The sequence below is a fragment of the Zophobas morio genome, unplaced genomic scaffold, assembly GCF_036711695.1.
Source record: "Zophobas morio isolate AGI-343-1 ecotype UQ-CSIRO unplaced genomic scaffold, CSIRO_AGI_Zmor_V1 ptg000014l, whole genome shotgun sequence".
NCBI classification, from domain to species: Eukaryota; Metazoa; Arthropoda; class Insecta; order Coleoptera; family Tenebrionidae; genus Zophobas; species Zophobas morio.
In genome coordinates this window covers 7,116,782-7,138,388 of record NW_026972119.1, presented here as the reverse complement: position 1 = coordinate 7,138,388, position 21,607 = coordinate 7,116,782, and the positions used below count along the sequence as shown (strand labels likewise).

The 21,607-nt window shown below is 32.4% G+C and overlaps 1 protein-coding gene across 1 annotated transcript; it reads left to right on the top strand.

Annotated features, from left to right (window-relative positions):
• Positions 1–4,618: 4,618 nt before the first annotated feature.
• Positions 4,619–8,759, top strand: LOC135129244 (endocuticle structural glycoprotein SgAbd-8-like). Its single transcript, XM_064056397.1, has 2 exons — positions 4,619–4,730; positions 7,917–8,759. Exons 1-2 carry the CDS (start codon positions 4,716–4,718, stop codon positions 8,526–8,528), a joined length of 627 nt encoding a protein of 208 aa, XP_063912467.1. The 5' UTR covers positions 4,619–4,715; the 3' UTR covers positions 8,529–8,759.
• The last annotated feature ends 12,848 nt before the right edge of the window (positions 8,760–21,607 follow it).

The window sequence follows — 21,607 nt, the reverse complement described above, 5'->3', positions numbered from 1 at the left end:
ATATTGCAGGTGAAAATAAGAATAAGTAAACATTTCTGATAAAAGAATATAAGAAGTAAATATGTTGTTGTCTTCCCCATTTCACCTTTAATTATCTCTAAGAAAAATCTGTTATAAACACCAAGTAAAAATTGACAATTAATTGTTCCACTCTAATAGAGACGACGACTTTGGCCTCTAGCGACACTATCTTTTTGCTACACATCAACTCTTAATTTATGCAGAACGATAATAAACTATCGGATCAAGCACAATACAACGTTTTTGCCAAAAGATAAAGGCAAAATTCAAACATCCCTCTGCAGAACATAAGAATCAGAACAATTTTTCGTTCCTGAAACATACTTAGTTAACAAGTCCTTTTTGCAACTGATACATTTTAAAATCGTCGTGAGCCTTTTTTCCAATAAGATGATTTCTTTTCGAAAAAAAAAATTGAGGTGAATTTTTGTGTTGGCAATTTTGAATTATTGGTAAAATTTTAATTAATCTGGCAGTTTTAATTAAATATCGTTTTTACTTTGCCAGCGTATCGATGTAATCAGACAAAATGGTGGTGCTACAGATAACAAAAATTGGTTTAAGGTTATTTGTACAGAACAACAAATCCCCATTCTTCAAAAAATTATAAAATTTGTTTTGGGATTTTTTTGTTAATAATAAACCTTATAAGATAAAAAATATAAATAATACCAGTCACAGTGTAAGAAAAAAAAGTTGCATAAGGTAATCGAATTCACAACCTCCGCGTTGCGAGCAGGACACGCTAATCGATACACTGCCAGACAATTACGAGAATAAAAGGTTGTTATACAATTTGGATTTTTTTGGCTAAAATGTGGATCCCTAAGGGAAAAACTCAAAGCGGATTCATAAACCAAAAGTACAGTAGTATGTTATTTTACAAATTTTTAATAAAAGTTACTAGCACAATTTTGAGGTGAGATCATAAAATTGTTAGTGGGAATGATTAAACAAATTTTGGTTACCGCTTTACCATCTACCCGATATTGCTAACATGTAATATGCATAACACATTTTGTAGCAAAGGAAAAGAGAAAACAGTGGATTTTATTAATTTATTAACAATATTAATAACCTACTCGCGATGGAAACTATATATACAGCTTTTAAGTAAATTTTAAGTAAGTTGTTAAAATCCACGAAATATTTTTTTTTGCAAGTTTGCCTACACCAAAAGCATTTATTCATCTTCTCTCGAAACTCATCACAAATATTTATTAAAAAATTGGTCGAAGGATATTTTGACAAAACTCCCCTCGCCCTTGAAGTATAATCCAACAAATCCAGCTCTTTAAAAAAAATAAAAAAATTGATATTACGATATTCGTTTTGAAATAACCGCTGTAAAGTAAAAACGAGCGGCATAAATAACACCCCTGCAGCCTCTTGCCGTACGAACAATGTGAAATATATTTAAACCACGTAACTAACGGGATAAAATGTCCTTCAGCACTAGCTAATAGCAACATGAAGCTTAATTTAATTATGTTTATACATCGAAAGAATTTCACGTAGACATTAGTTTGATTTGGTTGAGTTTGCTTCCTCAAAACAAAGGACTAAAATTATTAATTAAACCACAATCAAACAAAATCAAACATAAATAATACACAATGGGAGAGAAAAAGAGAATTAAAAAGGGAAAAAACGAAGAGCCAAGCTTGGAATCGAACGTGCGACGTCCGATCCGCTTTCCTCAGCCTTAACCACTACACCACGGCCTCGATGCCTTACGGTCATGGTAAACTAGTATTATACCGTGCTTTATATTTTTGGAAAAAATTCAAAGCGGATTCGTTCACCAGACTTATAGGAGTAAGTATATAGGGGTCTATAACAGTTAAATCAAATAAACACAGAATTCTTTGAAATGACGTCTTCAAATTGTTGGTGGGGATGATTAGCAAAATTTTGGTTAGCATTTAACCATCTACATGATATTTCTAATACACATACAAAATTAGACCACAATCGGTCCAGAAGTTTCGGAGATTACGCGTCTATTAAAAATGGATACAGACACCAGACAGATACACAGACAGACGGAAACTGGGGATTACTTTTTTCGTGCTGTAGGGATCATGAAACCTCGAGAAAATATAAAAGTGGATGGACCCGTTTACTATACTTAGCTTTTATACAGGATTCTTAAAAACAGTAATGAATAAATCAGTTAATCCCTAAATTCTGTTGGACCATAAATATTACTGCCACTATGATTAAGTATAATTTTATTGATTCTACATTATTACTTTTTATTTTTATATATACCTACGCGTTATCACAAAACAATAAAAAGCACAGTATGAATTTTTATAATTTACCAAAGAAAGAAAGAATTTTTTGAATTGATTGTGGTTCAATAGCAAGTAAAGTTTGCTCCAATTAATTTTTTTTTTTGCAGATGTCACATTCTTGAGAGGATGAATTAACTAACTTTAGTTACGTTTCTACCGAAAGAACAATAAAAAACACGATCAAAAGCAGCCTTGAATTTTTGAAGATTTGTCTTTGATTATTACATTTTCAACCCAAACTTTCAAATTGACGGTAACCTAATAAGACGAAAACTCTACCAAAATGAAATCTTCAAAAATCTATGGTTGTCTTTGATGGTGTTTTTTGACTCTCGGTATTATTTTTCAATTCATATTAGCATCCTATCGAAATTTTAAAAAGGCACGGTATTATTTTTAAAGTAGGTATGTATAGTGTAAAATTTGTGATATTTACGAGTATACTACGATTAGAAATATAGTGCGTATTCTGCCTCAAATATCTATTGACTTTGACTAATTTTTATCACGGCTTAACCACACATCCTTGTAATCTTGCCACAGTCCAGATGGTTGGGAAAGGATTTATCGACATGGACTGTATTGAAAATTTTGTTAAAATATAATAACTGCCAAGACAAGTGTGAGAAGTCAAAAGACTCGAGTCAGAATTCGCACTATAGAGATGATCAAAAAATGGCGGATAAACTCAATGGTTGGGTGTTAAAAAGGCTCTGAAGAACTAAAAAAATTGGTTAAAAAAATTCCGGCACCAAACTTTTGAAAATAATTACCTGAAAGTTAAAAAATTAAGTGATTTGTTTTAATGAACTGCAGTTAAATAATATAATTAGTTATTAATAACTTAATAATAATTTGCTAGAATATGATCCACAACGTCAATTTTTACTGTTGACAAATATCATTTTTGACTATTGTTATCGAAATTTTAAACCGTTAATTAAATTCACATTAAAACATACCAAAGTTACGACTTCAAATTTAAAATTTAATATTTTCAAAAATTTGGTTCAGAGATTTTTTAAACCATTTTTTCCGAGTTCATCAGAGCTTTTTTAACAATGTACCACCGAGCTAATCCGTTATTTTTTGATCACCCTGTATATGTTCATAGTATACACAACAAAATTTCGAAAGGAAACGTTTTATGTGCTGCCAAACAAATATATTAATTTTGTAATACCTAAGTATTTGCTATAAAACTAAAAATATCACCATTTTGTCAAACCAGATATTCGAACTTAAAAGCAGATAAACGGACAAACTATACTGTACATTAAAAATTAGATTTATTGGACAATATTTTAAGAAGACGTTAAGATTTTTTGTAGGAAATGAGTAGAATAATCGCCTTTTATCACATCTAATAACTAAGGTATACTTAAAAATTCAAATTAATGATATTGTTAATTTCGTACAAAATCGTCAACAGATACAGAAACTGAAAACCATTATTTTTGCATTCGACAAGGTTCAAACAAAGCTTTCCTTGTGCTTTTAACATGAATTCGTATGTCAATTTACCTGCCGGTATATTTTTAGTAAATTTCATTCCTAATTTATTTTTTTATCGATTTATTCCATATCATGTGGACACATACGTTGTACACAAATTAGAAGTGTTAAATTAACTTAAAACGTTACCTACTTACAATTAGATAAGTATTATTTTTGTACCAGAATTTCATTCCAACATTAACAAGCAACTAATTTCATAATTATATCCATAATAAATTATTAATGAATGCAAATTTATATAACAATCTAGTTAAATTTGTTTCACTGTAAATCTATAGAAGAAATTACGTAAATTTGCATTATCAAGAAAGGACTGTGACGCAAAATTTGCTTACACTAAAAATACGTGCGGATATTGCCTTATTGGTGGTAACATAGTCAAAGCTATAAGCATTAACACTCACTATGTTTCAATTTCTTAAAATTCTGTTGAATCACGTCTCAAGAATCAAAATAAAAAATTCTTGATTTTGTTGGAAACAGTCTGCGTTTATACAAAGACAAACGGAAATTACTTTGTATCTAAACTTGCCACAAAAATTTCGCATTTCTCCAACAGAAAAATAATGCACGTGCTCGAATATTAAAACTTGCCCAACAATAGATATAATAATCCGTTTTTTCAGATTTTTCCCTTTTTATGACATTCCTTTTTAGCACGACAATTATTTTCCTGCATTACATGTTTGATGAATGAAAGTAATTCGTGTTTATGTAACGCAAATACTCGAATAAAAATATAAAGCGCCAAGCCAGGACACTTTCTCCATGGCAAGGGCATCGAATTCGCTATAGACCTGCCCACCCACCACACTTATAAAGCCGCGATCAAGATCAGTAAGGGTGCAGTGCAGTTTGTAATTGTGTTGGGATACAATGAATACATTCACAGTGAGTATGGTTTGCTGAATTTTTAAGTCCACTTTCACGATCTAAATATTAGCTATTGTATACGGAAATCAGCGTGTAAGTGTTAAATGGTCTAGGTAATAATTACGTTTGTAACTGTGCTATTATGTAATTTAGCAACAATTACAACGATTTGTTATTATTGTTATTTGTTTCACTGTATTCTTTGAGTGACATATTGGTCAGATTTCGGTATACCAATTTCACAGTTTATTAAAATTTTTCTAGGTGACGGAATCGTGGTCAGTGGAGTTAACCAAGTATGACAATCTAATATTGTCTGTTTCACGCTATAGTAGCTCGGAATTTTAGAATTCAGAAATGTACACCGCATTCAGTTGTATCAAGCGTGTTATCAAATTTTCAGGATTTTTTCCACTTTAACTCTTGTTTAATTTGTACACATACTTTTGTCACTTCCTGTCATTACTACAATACCGTTACATTTAGATAACTGAATATTTCAGTTATTGATTTATTTTTAATTTTATCTTTATTTTTAGCTCTTGATATATAACTTAATTTATTCTTAAAACGCTGAAATTTACTGCATCAAAAGTTTGTTTCATTATCTCTGAAAATATGCGCTTCAAGTGAATTTATTACCTATAAACTTACTTACTTTAATTTAATAGTCAACAAAATCAGCGAAATTAAAAACCATGACAATCGACATTGTCTCTTTCATGCTGTGTATTTTTAGAATACAAAAATTTTAATGCTATTCGTTTCTGTTAAGGATCCCGTATACGAACCGTGTTTTTTTTATTTTTTTTATTATTTTCGCATTATTAAATGTAGGTAGCAGTTAACATACTGCATATCAAAATGTGTATTTTATTATTTTCTATAGTACTGATATGATAATTTAAAAAAATATATTTGTAACTCAAATTTAAATGCTTAAACTTTTTGCTTTATCATTTGCGTAAGAAAAATTATGAAATATTATGTGACAATGTATTGACAAAATACTGAATGGCTCAAAATAGTTGAATATAATGTACATGTAGTAGTTAGTAATAAAAGGTTATACCAGATGTATGCTACAAATATTTTTTCTTAAAACTCTTATAAAATCTGAAATTTGATTCTCACTTTAGGAATCTAAAACGTCCACCAAAATTGGTCTGTTCATCCTCACCAAAAATGTAATGATGTCATTTAAAAATTCATACCTATAGTACAAAAAATAGTTTCCATCCACCTGTTGCCGTGTCTATTTTTATTAGTCAGATAATCACCAAAATTACTGGACCTATTATTGTTAAGTTTTAGGTTTCATTTAAGAATATCATGTAGATGGTAACCAAGATTTGTGTAATCATTCCCACCAACAATTTGATGACATCCCTCATCATTTTGCATAGTAAGGTTACTGAATTTAATGAAATAATATACTCATGTACACGTGGGTTATGAATCCACCTTAATTTTTATCATATTCTTTACAAAAAAATGTTTTGTGCAATATTTGTCACGTGTTTCACGCATCACGTACCTGATGGGCGAGTTGATCAAGTGATGGATGGTCGGATTCGTACTCTGCCGCCTAAATGGGTTCGAATCCCATCCTTAAGAATTTTTTTACACTATTATCAATAGTTTTTTTTAGAGATTATATTAAAATAAGTAAAATTTTGCTAAATCAACATTTATAATTTTACAAAAAAAACTGGATTTGTGCAAGGAAATTCTGCTTAAATAACTTTAGGCCAATTTTTAATATAGTATGCAGATATTTACGTAAATTTTGCAAAAGATGAGTTTTCCAGTACCTATTTGAAAATTATTAAAAACATAAAAAACGATACCTATAGGTATATTTAAACAGTGCATTGGGACATATTTTTCATCAAAAATTTTAATTTTGTGATAGTTCTCAATTTTTTAATGGATATATTGCTGTTCATACATATGTATCGCGAACTACCCAAACGGAAACAGAAAATCGGCATTTTTGTGTTCTACAAACTACGCAATGTCAGGAAAACATGAAATTGGAAAGCTCACGCTACAGAAGCAAGAAAAAAAAATCACTTTAATAGTCAACTAAATCACAGCTTTGAAAATAATTTAAGCCCAACATTTTTATTTTGGCTGGAAACAGTGTAATATTGCAAGTATAGACTCAAGAACAGAAATTAATTTTATTGAATATATGTATTTATATCCACTGGAGGGATTTTGATTTAATTTCAGTGTTTGATCCTTCGGTTAGTTAGCTTGTATAAATTTTACTTAGTAGAGTGGAAATAGTGTAAGAAGAGCACACTAAAGATCGTTGTAGACGTAAAAGAGCCGAAAGAAGTTAATTTGTAAATTTAAAGGAATTATGTTTTATGATTCATTCGTAGTGGTTTATGAATAATTTTCTTGGATTTTTTTGCGACTTTTTTAGTAAATTTTTGTAATTTACTAAAAAAGTCGCAATAGAGTTATTTTTAACATCTGTGCTACAATATTTTATGGGAATATAAGCAGAAGTACGCACTTTGTTGTGGTTTCATTTAGACTGAATCTTATTATACACAGTGCTAAAAAAAATCTAAATGTTTACAATTTTCAAATATCGATATTTTGTTTTTTTCAAATAAAACGCTATGTCTTTTATTATTGTATTTTACTCTGTTTCTTGTTTTCTATAAACAGATCATTCATTGATTTTTCTTTTATATTTTTCTAATCTAGTTGAATTTCTGTTTCTTCCATTTTGAACATTATAGTACCGAAAAATAATTACTTCATTATACATTATATATTTATTTGCTCTGTATACTTAAAAGTAGAAGAAGGACCGGATAAGAAAAAGAAGACATTTTTATTTTAACTTAATTTCCATGCTATATATTTTCATTACCTAACTCGTATCGTCGTTGCTTAGTGTGTATTATAACAATGGACAAATACACAACATATTCTAGTTTTGCTTTAAATCACAAATCCAAAATTGCTTCGAAATGAAAATCCTTTTTGTTTTATGAATGCCTCTCATAAACACTTTTTCTCTGTTTTTAATAAAGGCAATATGTACTTAAACCAGGTATTGCCTCGTATTGTATAAACATTTGTATTATGTATGCATGGAACATTATTTTACTCTCTTTAAGTTCTTCTAATCCTCCGGTATTGACATCTAATTTATCATTTTTTTCAATTTAATTTCAGCTAATTGGACTTTTGGCTTTATTCTCGCCCTCCTTATGCCAATACGGCGGAGGCGGAGAAGGCCAATACCAAGACCAGTACAATTACAACAGAGCACCGCCACCACAAATCCTCAGTCACAAACAAGCACTAAACCATGACGGTAACTTCAAGTACCTCTTCACTTCAGAAAACGGCCTTGCTCAAGGAGAAAGCATAGCTCCTGATGGTTCCCGAAACGGAGGTTACTCGTACGTAGATCCCACCGGAAGGAAAATCTCTGTCAAATACACAGCGGGCAAAGAAGGATTCAAGATTTTAGAAGCCGATCACTTGCCAAAAGCTCCACAACCGCTGGCTCCGGTTCCCGGAGCAGGACTTCCAATTCAAGCAGCGCCACAAGGGCTTGGAAGTTATGGAAAGCAAGATGATGGGCAGTACAGGCCCGAACTGTACCAAAGGCCCCAGCCCTATGTGGCTGCTGGTGCCTACGCTCAAAACAGACCCTACCAACCAGCCGCGGCACCCATTTCCAATGCCATCAGCAGTGGAGTGAAAGAGCCGGAATATAACGATGAACCGGGGAAACCATACAGTTTCGGTAATGGGTATGTATTTGAATTTGGAGGGTAGGTTCAATTGTTGAACTTTAGTAATGTCGCTACCTTGTACTGAAATACTTGTTTTCTCTTTAGTTTCTTAAGTTCTAGGTGTTGTTTTGTATTTGTATTTTTTATATGTAAAATTGTGTAAATATGTGCATGTGATACAAGTATCTTGTTATTCTTTACACTCTGCTCTGTTGTATCGGTTTAGATGTCTTCTCTGTTCCTATACTCTCAATAAAAGAACTTTTCCATAAAATCTTTTTTTTATTCTGAATGATGTGCTCGTTTGTACATACACTATTTAAAAGTTACGTTAGCTGATACGAGGACCAGAGGGAATTAATAAGCACTAGGAACATCGAACACGATTGCCAATTGCATAGTTCCTACTAATAAGAGTATCAAGAAACGCCTATAAAACTATATATGTAAAATATGGTAAATAAAAGTTTAACAAATTCTTTGAATGTCAAAAATAAAGCAAAATTTCCCACGAACATTAGATATTAAATAAAGCTCGTTGTATTGTATATCACTTCCATGTCGAAACAATAACGAACCTAATACAAGGAAGAAAAAAAGATCTCGAATGCCGATCTGAGTTGATCAGAGGTATGGAGAGAGAGAGAGAGAGATTAGAAATCAGAAGGGGTCTACAAATGAAAGTTACCATTTTAAAGTTTGAATAAACTGGAAATTTTAAAAGTGCTAACTCGACAAACTACAGCTGTAAAAATGTAGTAAGTAAAACAATTTATTGATCGATATACGAAATAAATCATTTTACTGAATATATAAAGTGGTAACGTAGTTTTACAAGCATTCATTAAGGTGAAAGTTGAAATTATTACAGATATAAAGAACAAACTCATGCAGGTAAAGAATAAATTCAAGAATGCACAGAACAGAATATTGAACGAAGATAAAAATGAGCCTCTCAACAGTGTTATTAGATACGAAATAAATGACTTAATGAAATCAGTAATTAGATGTGAAACTGATATTTTAAACAATTGATCTAAAGAGTTTAGTCAGTACTTCCCGGACCATCAGAAGTGTGGCCTGATGGAAAGTTTTTTATTCTACAGATTTTTTTGAAGACAATTTTTCAAAAAAAAAAAAAAGACACGCTTACAGGCGCATATTTTTTTTACACATTTTAAATAAAATTTACATTGCAAACATTAGAGGCTACGGTAGCTAAATATTGATGGGGATAAATAAACAAATTTTGGCCAGTGATTTATCAGACTAGTGATAACCTCAAAGCATGTTCTAAATTTCAGAACAATTTGTTTGGTCGGTTCCACAGTAAATTTTTAAATTTTGTTGCACTATTTTGAATTTTTGTCCACACTATAATATCTGCACTAACAATCACAATTCTAGACGTACAATACCGTAATATAATATTTTTAGTTTTTACTCGTAGATAGGATTTATCTGGAAACATTTTGAGGTGACGTAATCAAGTTTTTAGGGAAGTTAAACAGATAGGTAAATTGTAATTAACGATTTACCGTGTTTACGGTAGTGCGTTTACAAGATTTCAGAGCAGTCGGTTTTTCATTATAAGATAAATTCTCATTTTTTTTTTTTTTAAACGACTTAAAAACTAAATATAACTATACGATAGTCTTAAAGTATACCCAAAATTCAACAGCAACTACTCTAACCAATCAGTCTAGTAGTTTTGTCTAGCAAAATCGCGAACAGATAGACAGACATTTTCGTTTACAAACCCGGAAACGTCATTCGTCATGTGGACCCTATTATAATACAAAATTTATATCTATATTAATAAAAATGAATCGCCGAAATGTATGTACGCTCATAACTTCAGAACGGCTGCACCGAATTGGACGATTCTATTTTTTACGTGTACCTTATTGTCAGGACAAGGTTTATATGTAAGAAAATTTATAAAAAATAAGACGGCTAAAAGATTAAAAAAAAATAAAAATTTTGCATGGGAATCGCCACTTCAAATGAATTTGAATAGTTGGCGTTTCTGACGGACCTGTCGCCTAACTGACGTGTCATACAAAACTATTTCTTCCGTGCGATTGTGAAAAGTATTATTGCATTTCAAGTCGTTGTTTGTTTTTTCGTAACAAAAAACGTCGTTTATTTTAAAGAAAAGTGTTCGTTAAAGTGAATTTAGTTACGCATTGCGAAAGTTTCTTATTAATTTTGATCTGCCATTCTACATATTTACGTATATTCACTTTGTTGGTTTCGACAAAACCTCAAACTTTACTGTGACGAGCCGTCACTAAATTCGTTCACGAGAAAATTGTAACTAAAAAGACTAATAACAAACCCTCAAAACATAACGCGAAAATTTGCAAATCTTAATTAATTAACACGCATGTTCTAATCGGCATATAGTACCATTCAAATAGATAAACAAAATCAACTATCAGGAACAAAATTCGCGTATTCGCAAATTGCGAATAATATTGCGCTTGCCAGACATTGCAAATAACTTTTACAAAATAATGCGCCAGAAACATCGCCAATCGCAATTACTTTCATCTAAAATTGTATCCAAACTAAAACAGCTGCAAACGAAACGCAGACGCATAAAAAACATCAAAGAACGCCGTCGCTTCAAACTTACTACGTCATCAACCCAGCAGTGCATCTGTGCACGCACACTCATCTTAGCCCTCGCTAGAATGATCCCCACTTCATCCCCGGAACTGAGATTTCATCAGCTTCCCATATTTTTACCATATAAGGAAGCGGACTTACCGATTGGTCGACGCATCTTCACATTTTCATGACCATATAAGGGCATATAGTACCACACAAAAGCACGGTTCTATTTCTGTCCAAAACGAAGCTATATAAGGGTGACTTTCCAGCAGGAAAGGGATTCAGTTAAAGTAGAAGTTTCCAGTTGCCGCCGAAGGCTCTGCCCAAACCGGTGTCGAGATTTTTATTAATTTTTGCTGAATTTTGAAGAAATCCGAACTTAGAAGAATTTGCTGAGCCCGAGAGGAAGATAGAAAAATTCTCAATGCTGCAGCTGTGTAAGTCTACCTTTTAGTCATTCTTAGTTTATCTTGCTTTCCGTTTTTTCGTCATGTGTTCTCGAGTTCGAATCGTACTTGTGTAGCGTTTAATTTATGCGTTTTCTCCGTTACGTTGGGTGTGAACAGTTAGCACCGGCACCGAAAGTAATCTTTAGTGCTTCCATATGTTCCCGTTTGTAGGTGGCACGTTTAGCCTTGCGTCGGTTCTTGATTATTGGGGAGGATTTTTCGATAAATTACCGTTTGCTTTTATGATAATTATTCCAAATTTCTGTAAATTGCCGATTTAACTCTTTTGCTTGCGACATAAATATTTTATATGCGTTTTGGAGAGGATTTTTCTGATTTTTACCATTTGCTTTTATAATAATTATTCCAATATCTCTTTAAATTTGCCGATTTAATTCTTTGCTTGCGACATGAATATTTTATGTGCGTTTTTGGGAAGTTCCCGAATTGAAACCTATTAATCTAAATTTCTTGCTGTCGATTATTTTATATTGAATTTTTGCCGTTTAAATATGACTCCGTTCTCTGATTATTTTGCTATAGTATATATTATATTGCTATCTTTCTCACATTATACTTTATTTTAATCGTCTCATTGTGTTTTAGCGCATTTATGATACTAACGTCCCAATGTTTAACTGCATGTATAAATTATGACTGTTTATTTTCACATGTACCTACCTGTCCTGTAACCATCAATTTTTCTCGTGAACGATTGTTGTGCTCGGCATATTTAGCTAATCGATGTATGTGAAAACTTATTTATCTCTCTTTTTACATGTTTATATTCATAAGTTGTCGTAGATTTAAGTGCATGATTTTTACCCGTTATTTTAGTTGTTCTCATGATTTAATTAATATATATATATATAAATGCCCAATCGCAATTTATTTAAATAATTAAGTAATGATACCATTTAGTAGTTAGTAGTTTATTTTTTTTGGTTATTTATCATGCTCGTAATATTAATGTTGTTTAGAAGGTATCGCATTTAATTATGGATTTACCGAATTAATTTTTAGTCTTTTGCATGCTGATTTTTCTAGGATTAAGTTTATTAATTAAAAATGTGGGTTATGTTCATAGATTTTAAGAGTTTTATTAGTGGAATATAATTGCGTAGCGCTTTAGAAGAATGTTTTGCATGTTGTTTTGTTTTTTCGTGTTATGTGTGTGAATTTATTTTATGTTTTATTTTTCTGTTGATTATTTACACATTTACTCGATTATTCTTTTGACATGCTTATTATGCTTTCTTTTAATATACGTATAAAAATGTTATATATGTTTAATTATTACCTCTTCCCCTACATGCAGTTTAGCTCTTCCATTTCCAAGGAAATGGGCCTACACCCAAATAAATAATTTTGTTAGTGTCCAAAAGCTCGGCCGCGGTCAAAACTATTTGGGCACGACATTACCGTTATTCGAGGATTTAATTTGAAATTTTCAATATTTTAAAATTCTCAAGACAAAATTTACAGATTTGATTGACTGTAAAAATAATTCTGTGTCGTTTTATGCCGAGAAGACGACAAACTGACATACGTCCACGAAGTCAATCAAATGTGCGACGAACTACCTCAGGTGCAAATCGCAATGATTTATTTCATGGGTAATTCGGATACGGAAGTTGATCAGCGTTGTGCTCATAATCAACATAATAGTCAAACATTGAAGCTAGACATTGGGTGGTATGAATAAAACTGAGTAGATACTCATATTCGAAGTACGAAGTACCTACTTGCAAACATTGTACCTCCCCGGACACAAATTAAACATCTACGCGTTTTGTGAGCATTTAATCTAAAAATGAGCATCGGTGTGGCAAATGACTATTTGTCCTTATAAATAATAAATTAAACGTAATATATTTTTGTTTCCTTAAGAATACAAAGTTAACAAGGTCAGTTGAGTTACAAAAGTCTCTTTTGCTCCACGTTGGCCACCAACGAGCGATTTTCATGATTTTTGTGAAAGTTTGCTGGTTTCGAATTTGAATTTTCTGTCCTCGATAGTTGATGCTCAGCAAGAACCACGGGAAGGTCTGGAGCAGATCTCGCTAGGAAAGGAGAGGGCTAGGATTTGTTAATCAGGGATAGAACGTTATACAGTACAATACAATGGAAATACAATACAGGTACCTACAATCTAACTACAATACAGAATACACTACAGGTACAGATACAAGTCAGATACAATACAAATGCAAAGTTAGTATCCAATACACCACCGGAAGAAATTGCACCAAAAATTGAGAATGTTGCAAAATGAAAACCCAAGCAAGCACACCGATGGAACTCGGAACGAAATCTATTGGTCGCAGCGCTCACACGCCCAAGGGAGAACACAGTCGCATAAATCCAAGGCCGACTGACCTCATCCTTATCGGATGATGCGACCCAGCGTCTAAGGGCCAACAGAACCCCCCCAGGCCAAAGTGTCTGACGACATGGAGAATTCAGACTCTGAACCAAAGAATGCACTGTTGCAAAAAGAATACCCAAGCAAGCACACCGATGGAACTCGGAAGGAAATCCATTGGTCGCAGCGCTCACACGCCCAAGGGAGAATGCAGCCCCATAGATACAGGGCCGACTGACCTCATCCTTTTAGGATGATGAACCTCATCCGTTTAGGATGATGACCCAGCGTCTAAGGGCCAACAGAACCCCCCCAGGCCAGAGCGTCTGACGACATGGAGAATTCAGTCCCGGAACCAAAGAATGCACTGTTGCAAAATTAAAACCCAAGCAAATGCACCATGAAAACAAAGCATTTGCACAACTGGAGCTAAATTGGCAAGACCCAAGTTAAGTTAGTAACACATACAATATACAGTACAAAATGCTTCAATTACAAAAGTTACAATATACAAATTTCTCCACGTTTGCCAACAAAGAGCGATGACTCTGCTCGCTCGTTGCTGTTGCCCAGCAAGAACCAAACAATACGAGGAGGTCTGGAGTGCGTCTTGCCATTAAAAGAGAGGACTAAGGTTTGATAGCATGGGTGAAGGACACCGTATTTTGTAAATTTGGACGCCGTACTTTAAAAATGATGAATACGGTATTTTGTGAATTATAAACGCAGTACTTTGTATATTCTAAAGGCGTACTTTATCAGTCCTGAATGCATGTTATATATTAACAACATATTTAAAAAAAAATCGGGCATTTTTGGAAAAATATCCACTTTCCTTCGTGTTCACAGCACTTAACACAAAACATTTTCGCTAATATTTATTAACAATAAATTAGAAATTCGCGAACACGTGCTACTTTTAACCCAAAACGAAGCTCCAATGTTGCTGTTACCAGACCGTAATCAAAACTGAACAGAAAGGATCGAAAATGTGACCTTTTATCTGGTAGCTCACGTGACAGTGACATCATCGTACGTCACGATGAGATTGCAAAAATTATTTTTCATGTTTTAGATCAGAAATTGTACATTTTCGGGGTTAATTTAACAACGTTTAAACAAACTAATTTGTTTTTACTAACCTCGTGTTCTTAGGAAAACGGATTTCGGTTTAATTATCATATATTGATAGTTATCATATTTGAACATTATGAATTGTATTAATTATGTTTAAATTTTATTTAATTATATCGCGAAAATGTATAGCTTTGACCCACCAACTTCAATCGTTTCGAAAATTTACGGAATCCGATAAATTAAAACTGAAGTCGTACTTACCCTGTTTTCGGTCCTTTTCGGAAAAATATCCATTTTCGTTCGTGTTCACAGCATTAACACAACATATTTTCCGCAATATGTATTAATAATAAACTAGAAATTCGCTAAAACGCTCCACTTTTACACCGAAATGAAGCGACGATCTTGCCGCCATCAAACAGAAATTAAAACTGAACACAAAGGACCGAAACACGTGACCTTTATACAAGTAGCTCAGGTGACATTGACGTCATCGTACGTCACGATGAGATTGCAAAATTTATTTTTCATATTTTGGCCGAGAAAATGCACATTTTCGGGGATAATTTAACATTGTTTAAACAAATTGATTTGTTTTTAATAATTTCGGGCTTGTAGGACAACGGGTTTCGGTTTAATTATCACACATTGATGCTTATCATATTTAAACATTATAAATGATATTAATTATGTTTAAAATTTATTTATTTATGTCGTGAAAATGTATAGCTTTGATCAACCGATTTCAATCGTTTGGAAAATTTTCCCAAAATTTAAATATTGTCGAGTGAACGAATCACGGAATCCGATAAATTAAAACTGAACTCGAACTTACCCTGTTTTCGGTCCTTTTCGAAAAAATATCCATTTTCGTTCGTGTTCACAGTACTAATACAACACATTTTCACTAATATTTAAATATATAAATTAGAAATTCATGAAAAGAGCCCTACTTTTAAGCCAAAACGGACTCTGATGTTGCTGCCACCAAACCGAAATCAAAACTAAACGCAGAGGACCGAAAAATGTGACCTTTTATCAGGTGGCTCACGTGACAGTGGCGTCATCGTACGTCACAATGAGATTGCAAAAATTATTTTTCATATTTTCGCTCAGAAATTGTACATGTTCGGGGTTAATTTAACAATGTTTAAACAAACTAATTTGTTTTTGCTAACCTCGTGTTTTTAGGAAAATGGTTTTCGGTTTAATTATCACATATTAATAGTTATCATATTTAAACATTATAAATTATATTAATTATGTCATTTCTGCAACTCTTGAGTTATTTTCTAAAATAAATTGACTGATCCATACATTTTTTTGTCACTGTAAAAGCAAATCTAAAAAATATGAATGCAATGATAAATTTACGAAAATATACTGATGATATTTTGCACATTTTAGATAGGTTTTATTCGGCAAAATCTTGAGATGACGTCATCAAGTTTTTGGGCTTGATAAACAGATATATTTTAATTAAAAACGTACCATGTCAAACAGTAACTTCAAAACGTCTGCAATAAATCTAAAAATTTAGTTTTGCAATTCTTGATTCAATCAATAAAATAAACTGACTCAGTGATTAATTTTTTTTGAGACACCCCCTATAAGCAAAACTAAAAAATATGAATGGAATGACAAGTCAAATCACAAGTATAGTCTCATCCTATTTTGGATATTTTAAAAAGGATTCATTTGGCAAAATTTTGGGCTGACGTCATCAATTTTTTGGAGGAAGTAAGTATTATTTTGAATAAAAATTTATTATGCTTATCAGATGTTTAAAACATCTGCAAGATTTCAAAGCATTCGGTTTGCAGATTCAAAATTAAGTTGTAGGTGAAACTAAGTTCACGGGGTCAGCTAGTTTTGAATATTTTAATTATAATATAAATAAAACAAAAAAATGTCTTGAAGATAAAAAATTTACATTAGATACTTGCAAAACATTAAAATAAATGCCTACTCCTTGATATCAGTTTAAACAATAATGAACATTGATATAAAAACAACAACAAAAAATTACAGAATCTCAAATGTCCATCTGTGTTGACTAAAGTTATAAAGGACATCAATCAGAAGGAGTATGATTTGAGGCAATTGAAAGTTACCATTTTGTGAAATTAACAGAGCAAGAATTCCAAAAATTCTAATACGACAAAGTAATTGATTCAGCGGTACGTACCTATGCAATAAATTCATTATATTGAAAATGACGTAACGAAAGTGACGCAGTACTTTATAAACAAGTACTCAATTAGACGAAAGCCGAAATAGTTACAAAGACAAAGAACGAACTGAGGGTGGTGAAAAATAAACTCAACAATGCTCAGAAGAATGAAATTTTAAACGTGAAATTGTTAGCATTATAAACAACGCGCGGAATTGTGTTTCATACGCTCGATCCAGTGCTGTCGCGGCGATAGTTTGATTACAAATATATTTTTCTTTTGGACTATATCAACATAATATAACATTTCAAGATCACAAATCTGTGGTCATGTGTTTGAAAAATTAAAAAGGGCATCGAGTATTTTTATTTGAAGTAATATAGTAATATAGAAGTAGTTTTTTAACAAGCTGTAAACACTCCAAGCGACGCACTGGCTACGACCTTGTGGACCAGATCAAAGCGTCCCCGCTACTCGCCGTAAAACACACCTTGCTTCAACTGGGGAATTGCATCCGTAAGATATTTTTCCGCCCAGTGAATTTATAAAAGACTAAAAAAATAACGCAATAAAATCACCAACCAAACATGAAATGGTTCTAAACTTTCAATTGAAATTAATGTCAATTATTGTCAATGACTATTAAAAAAACGCGTTCCATTAACCACATCCAAAAACCAAAGAGATCGTCTTTTGACTTTCTATAATCGCTACAATTTATACTCCTTCAAAGATCCCGTAATAAGTCAAAACGCCATCTAATCTTTATCTTTTTGATAAATTGTACACGATAAAATCGAAAAAACTACCCTAGTAGGTCATGTATTGTAAATTTTGAGGATGATGTCATCGCATTGGTGGTGGGGATGATCAGACAACTTTTGGTCAGCGTTTTATCATCTACACGATATCCCTAAGACACATGTACAAAATTTGACAACAATGGATCCGGTAGTTTAGAAAATTATCTGTCTAATAAAAATCGGCACAGACGCGGACAGACGACAGACCGCAGACAGACAGACGGAAACGAGAGACCTATATTTCCGTATTCTAGAGGTCATGAAACGTCGAGAAAACATAAAATTAATGAGTCGCCCGATGGACTCGAATACAATAATAATTCGTTAGCTTAGGTTCGGGAACTAAAAAGATGAAAAATTTGCCGCTGTTGTCAGATTCTTTCGAAACAATTTCCAACTTTTTTGTATTATATAAAATGAAGAAAACGATGGGAAAAAGACCCGATAGTTCCAAAATCATTTTAAATAATAAACGTCCGACCGACTTCATGGGGTTTAAAAAGGCTAAAATCGCAAAAACCAGTATTTTCGTGGATGCCTTATGCTCAACACTAGATAGTAGTAAAATACGGTGAAATAACGAAAAGAAAAATTAAAATTTGAACACCTGTCTGCGACATTTGGGACAAAGATTTTTAAAATTATTACTTCCCGAGCGTAAGCAAAGGAAGTATTGTAATCGAATCCGTCGGCCGACTCTGTACTTTTATTTTTTCCTTGCTCTGTAAATAATTCTTAACGATGTGTCAGAATTAGTGCGCCATTTTTTTTACTTCCTGGGCGTAACAAAAAGGAAGTATTGTAATCGAGTCCTTCGACCGACTCTCTACTTTTACGTTCTCTCGACCTTTCATGACCCCTACAGTACGAAGAAATAGGTCTCCCGTGTCCGTCTATCTGTATATCCGTCTGTCCGTCTGTCCGTTTGTCCGTCTGTCTCCCGTCACTGATTTTTATTACATAGATAATCTCCGAAAATACTTGGCCGATTGTTGTCAAATTTTGTATTTATATTAAGAATATCATGTAGATGGTAAAACGCTAACCAGCATTTGTCTAATCATCCCCACCAATAGTAATATGATGAGTGATGACGTCACTTCAAAATTGCACATAGTAAATGAGTTTTAAATTGTATAAAATAACATAGTCCTACACATGTAGTTTATGACGCAGTGTTGAGTTTTTACCGGAAACATCCAGATTTTTGGAAAAAAAAATCAAAATTATAAAACATTTTGCAATTTAATTTTGAATCTGCAAAACCGAATAGATATCATAACCATGGTAAATTTTTGACCAAAATATATTTGCTCATCCCCCCTAAAAAACTGATGACGTATTGCTGAGTAAATCTAACCTTAAATGTGCAAAATATGATGATTGTATGGTTACTAGTGATTTATCACTGCATTAATATTTTTTGTATTTGCTTATACACGTTGTCTCAAAAAAATTAATCAATTTATTTTCTTGATTAAATCAAGAATTGGAAAACTGAGTACTTTGAAATCTTGCAGACGTTTTAAAGTTATTGTGAGGATGGTAAATTGTTAATCAAAATATATATCTATTTATAAACCCCAAAAAATTGATGACGTCACCTCCTAAATCCCATCTAAAATGTGCAAAATATAATCAGTCTATACTTGTAATTTATCATTTCATTAATATTTTTTAGATTTGCTTATACAAAAACAGATACTTTTTGAAGCTTTGGCCAATAAAATAACTGAAAACATGTTTATGTATTTTTTATGTATTTATATATTTTATGAATTTTTTAAAATTAACAACATTTCTAACGTATTGTCACCTAAATTATTTCTTCTTGGTGTCAGAATTTGGTTTCCGCTACTAAACACCCGTTCCACAGGTGCAGAAGAAGGGATTGTGGTATTAAGTTTAAAAAATAAACATTTTACTGTAGCATACTTATTCAAGACTGAAAAATCTTTTCTTTTTTCCTGCAAATAGGCCATCGCCTCGCTGTTTGATGTGCCGCAAATTGTGCAATATTTATTACGTACGCTTAAAAAAATATTTTTTTTATTTTTATTCCCATACTACAGTGTCCAAATTGTGTTTGAGTATATCTAATAATTATTATCTCTAGCATTAAAATTAATATTTCAAAAGAATACGGGAAATGATTATTCTGTGCTGAAGGTCTGTTGTCGGCAACCTGTCATAAATTATTATTCTTCAAGATCGGCTTACGATGTTTTTATGACCATGTCCGGTAATCGTCTATCCCGGTGCGGCAGGTATATACATTTTAGGAAGAATTACTGGTTCCGTTTAAGGCAAAATAAGTACAATTTCTTGGAAAGGTATTTAAACCCCTTATAGGATCAAAGGCTGCCTGGCAGGCCGGAATCACTAGAGTGCAACTTTAAATTTTCAGATTTTTGTTGAAACTCATTTTATTTTAATCTCGTTTCACGATTTCTGAGAATATATCACGATAAATTATTCTACCGAGGGTTGTAAAAATATTAATTTTATTGCCCAAGATTTACACTTAAACATAATCGGCACATTCTAGGGCAAAACGGACCTGCCAAGCCCGCCTCGCGTTAGGTCCAACAATGAAAAAGTGAAGAAATGACACATGTGGCAACAGCAAAAGATGCTACATTTGTCTGAAAAATAAAGATATGAAACAGTAACAAATATGCAATTTATGCGAGAGAAATGTATGTATTGAACATTCGATTAGTCGACTACAGAACTAATTTGTGCTAACTGAAAAAATTAATCATTATGTAACATGCAATTATTATTTTCTAAAAATAATAACATACCTTAAACAAATATTTTTACTATTAAAATTACTCTTATTTAATAACACAAATATACAACCAGCGGGCCTACCGGACCCGGGTTGCTCAGGTATACAGATAAAATGCATTGTCCCGATAAGCGTAAAAGGCAGTAAATAGTGAATTATGGTTTATGGTTTTTAAAATACCATCTTACCATGGCTTAGATTTATTACCCCTCAGGATTATATTTAAAGATGTATAAGTACTGAAGGCTACAATGTAGGAAATGATGGTATTTAAAATATGAAAATTTCCGTGACAGAACACTATTAGTGGACCTCTTACCTCAATTTTTGTTTATGTGACCAACATCACCAACATGAAGTATCAAAAATTACTACTAGTATAACTCAACTAATAACTACTGAAAAAAAAGTGAAATAAAAAAATGTATCTGCATCTGCGCCATTAATTTTGTATCTAGATACAGATACTAGATACCCAAAAATGTATCTAGATACTTTATTTAGATACAAGTATCTAGATACTGCCCAATACTGAGCCTAAATTTGAAGATCCGACTAACCGTTCCCGAGATATTCAAGTGATTCCATACTTTTTAGCAACTCTGTATACAAAATTAAGTAAAATAATAAGTAGTATTATAATTCTTGTTTTGCATAAAACTGTCTCTGATTTCAAATTTTAGAATACAAAAACATTGGCTACTGCATGATTGCTGACAGAGAATTTAAAGTTGGCTTAATACAAGTCCGTTGGACTCCAATTAAAAAACCGTTTACTGAGCTTTGAGAGTTTGTAGCTTGCGTCTGATCCAAATACCAACTAACTTTGTTTTTAAACCAT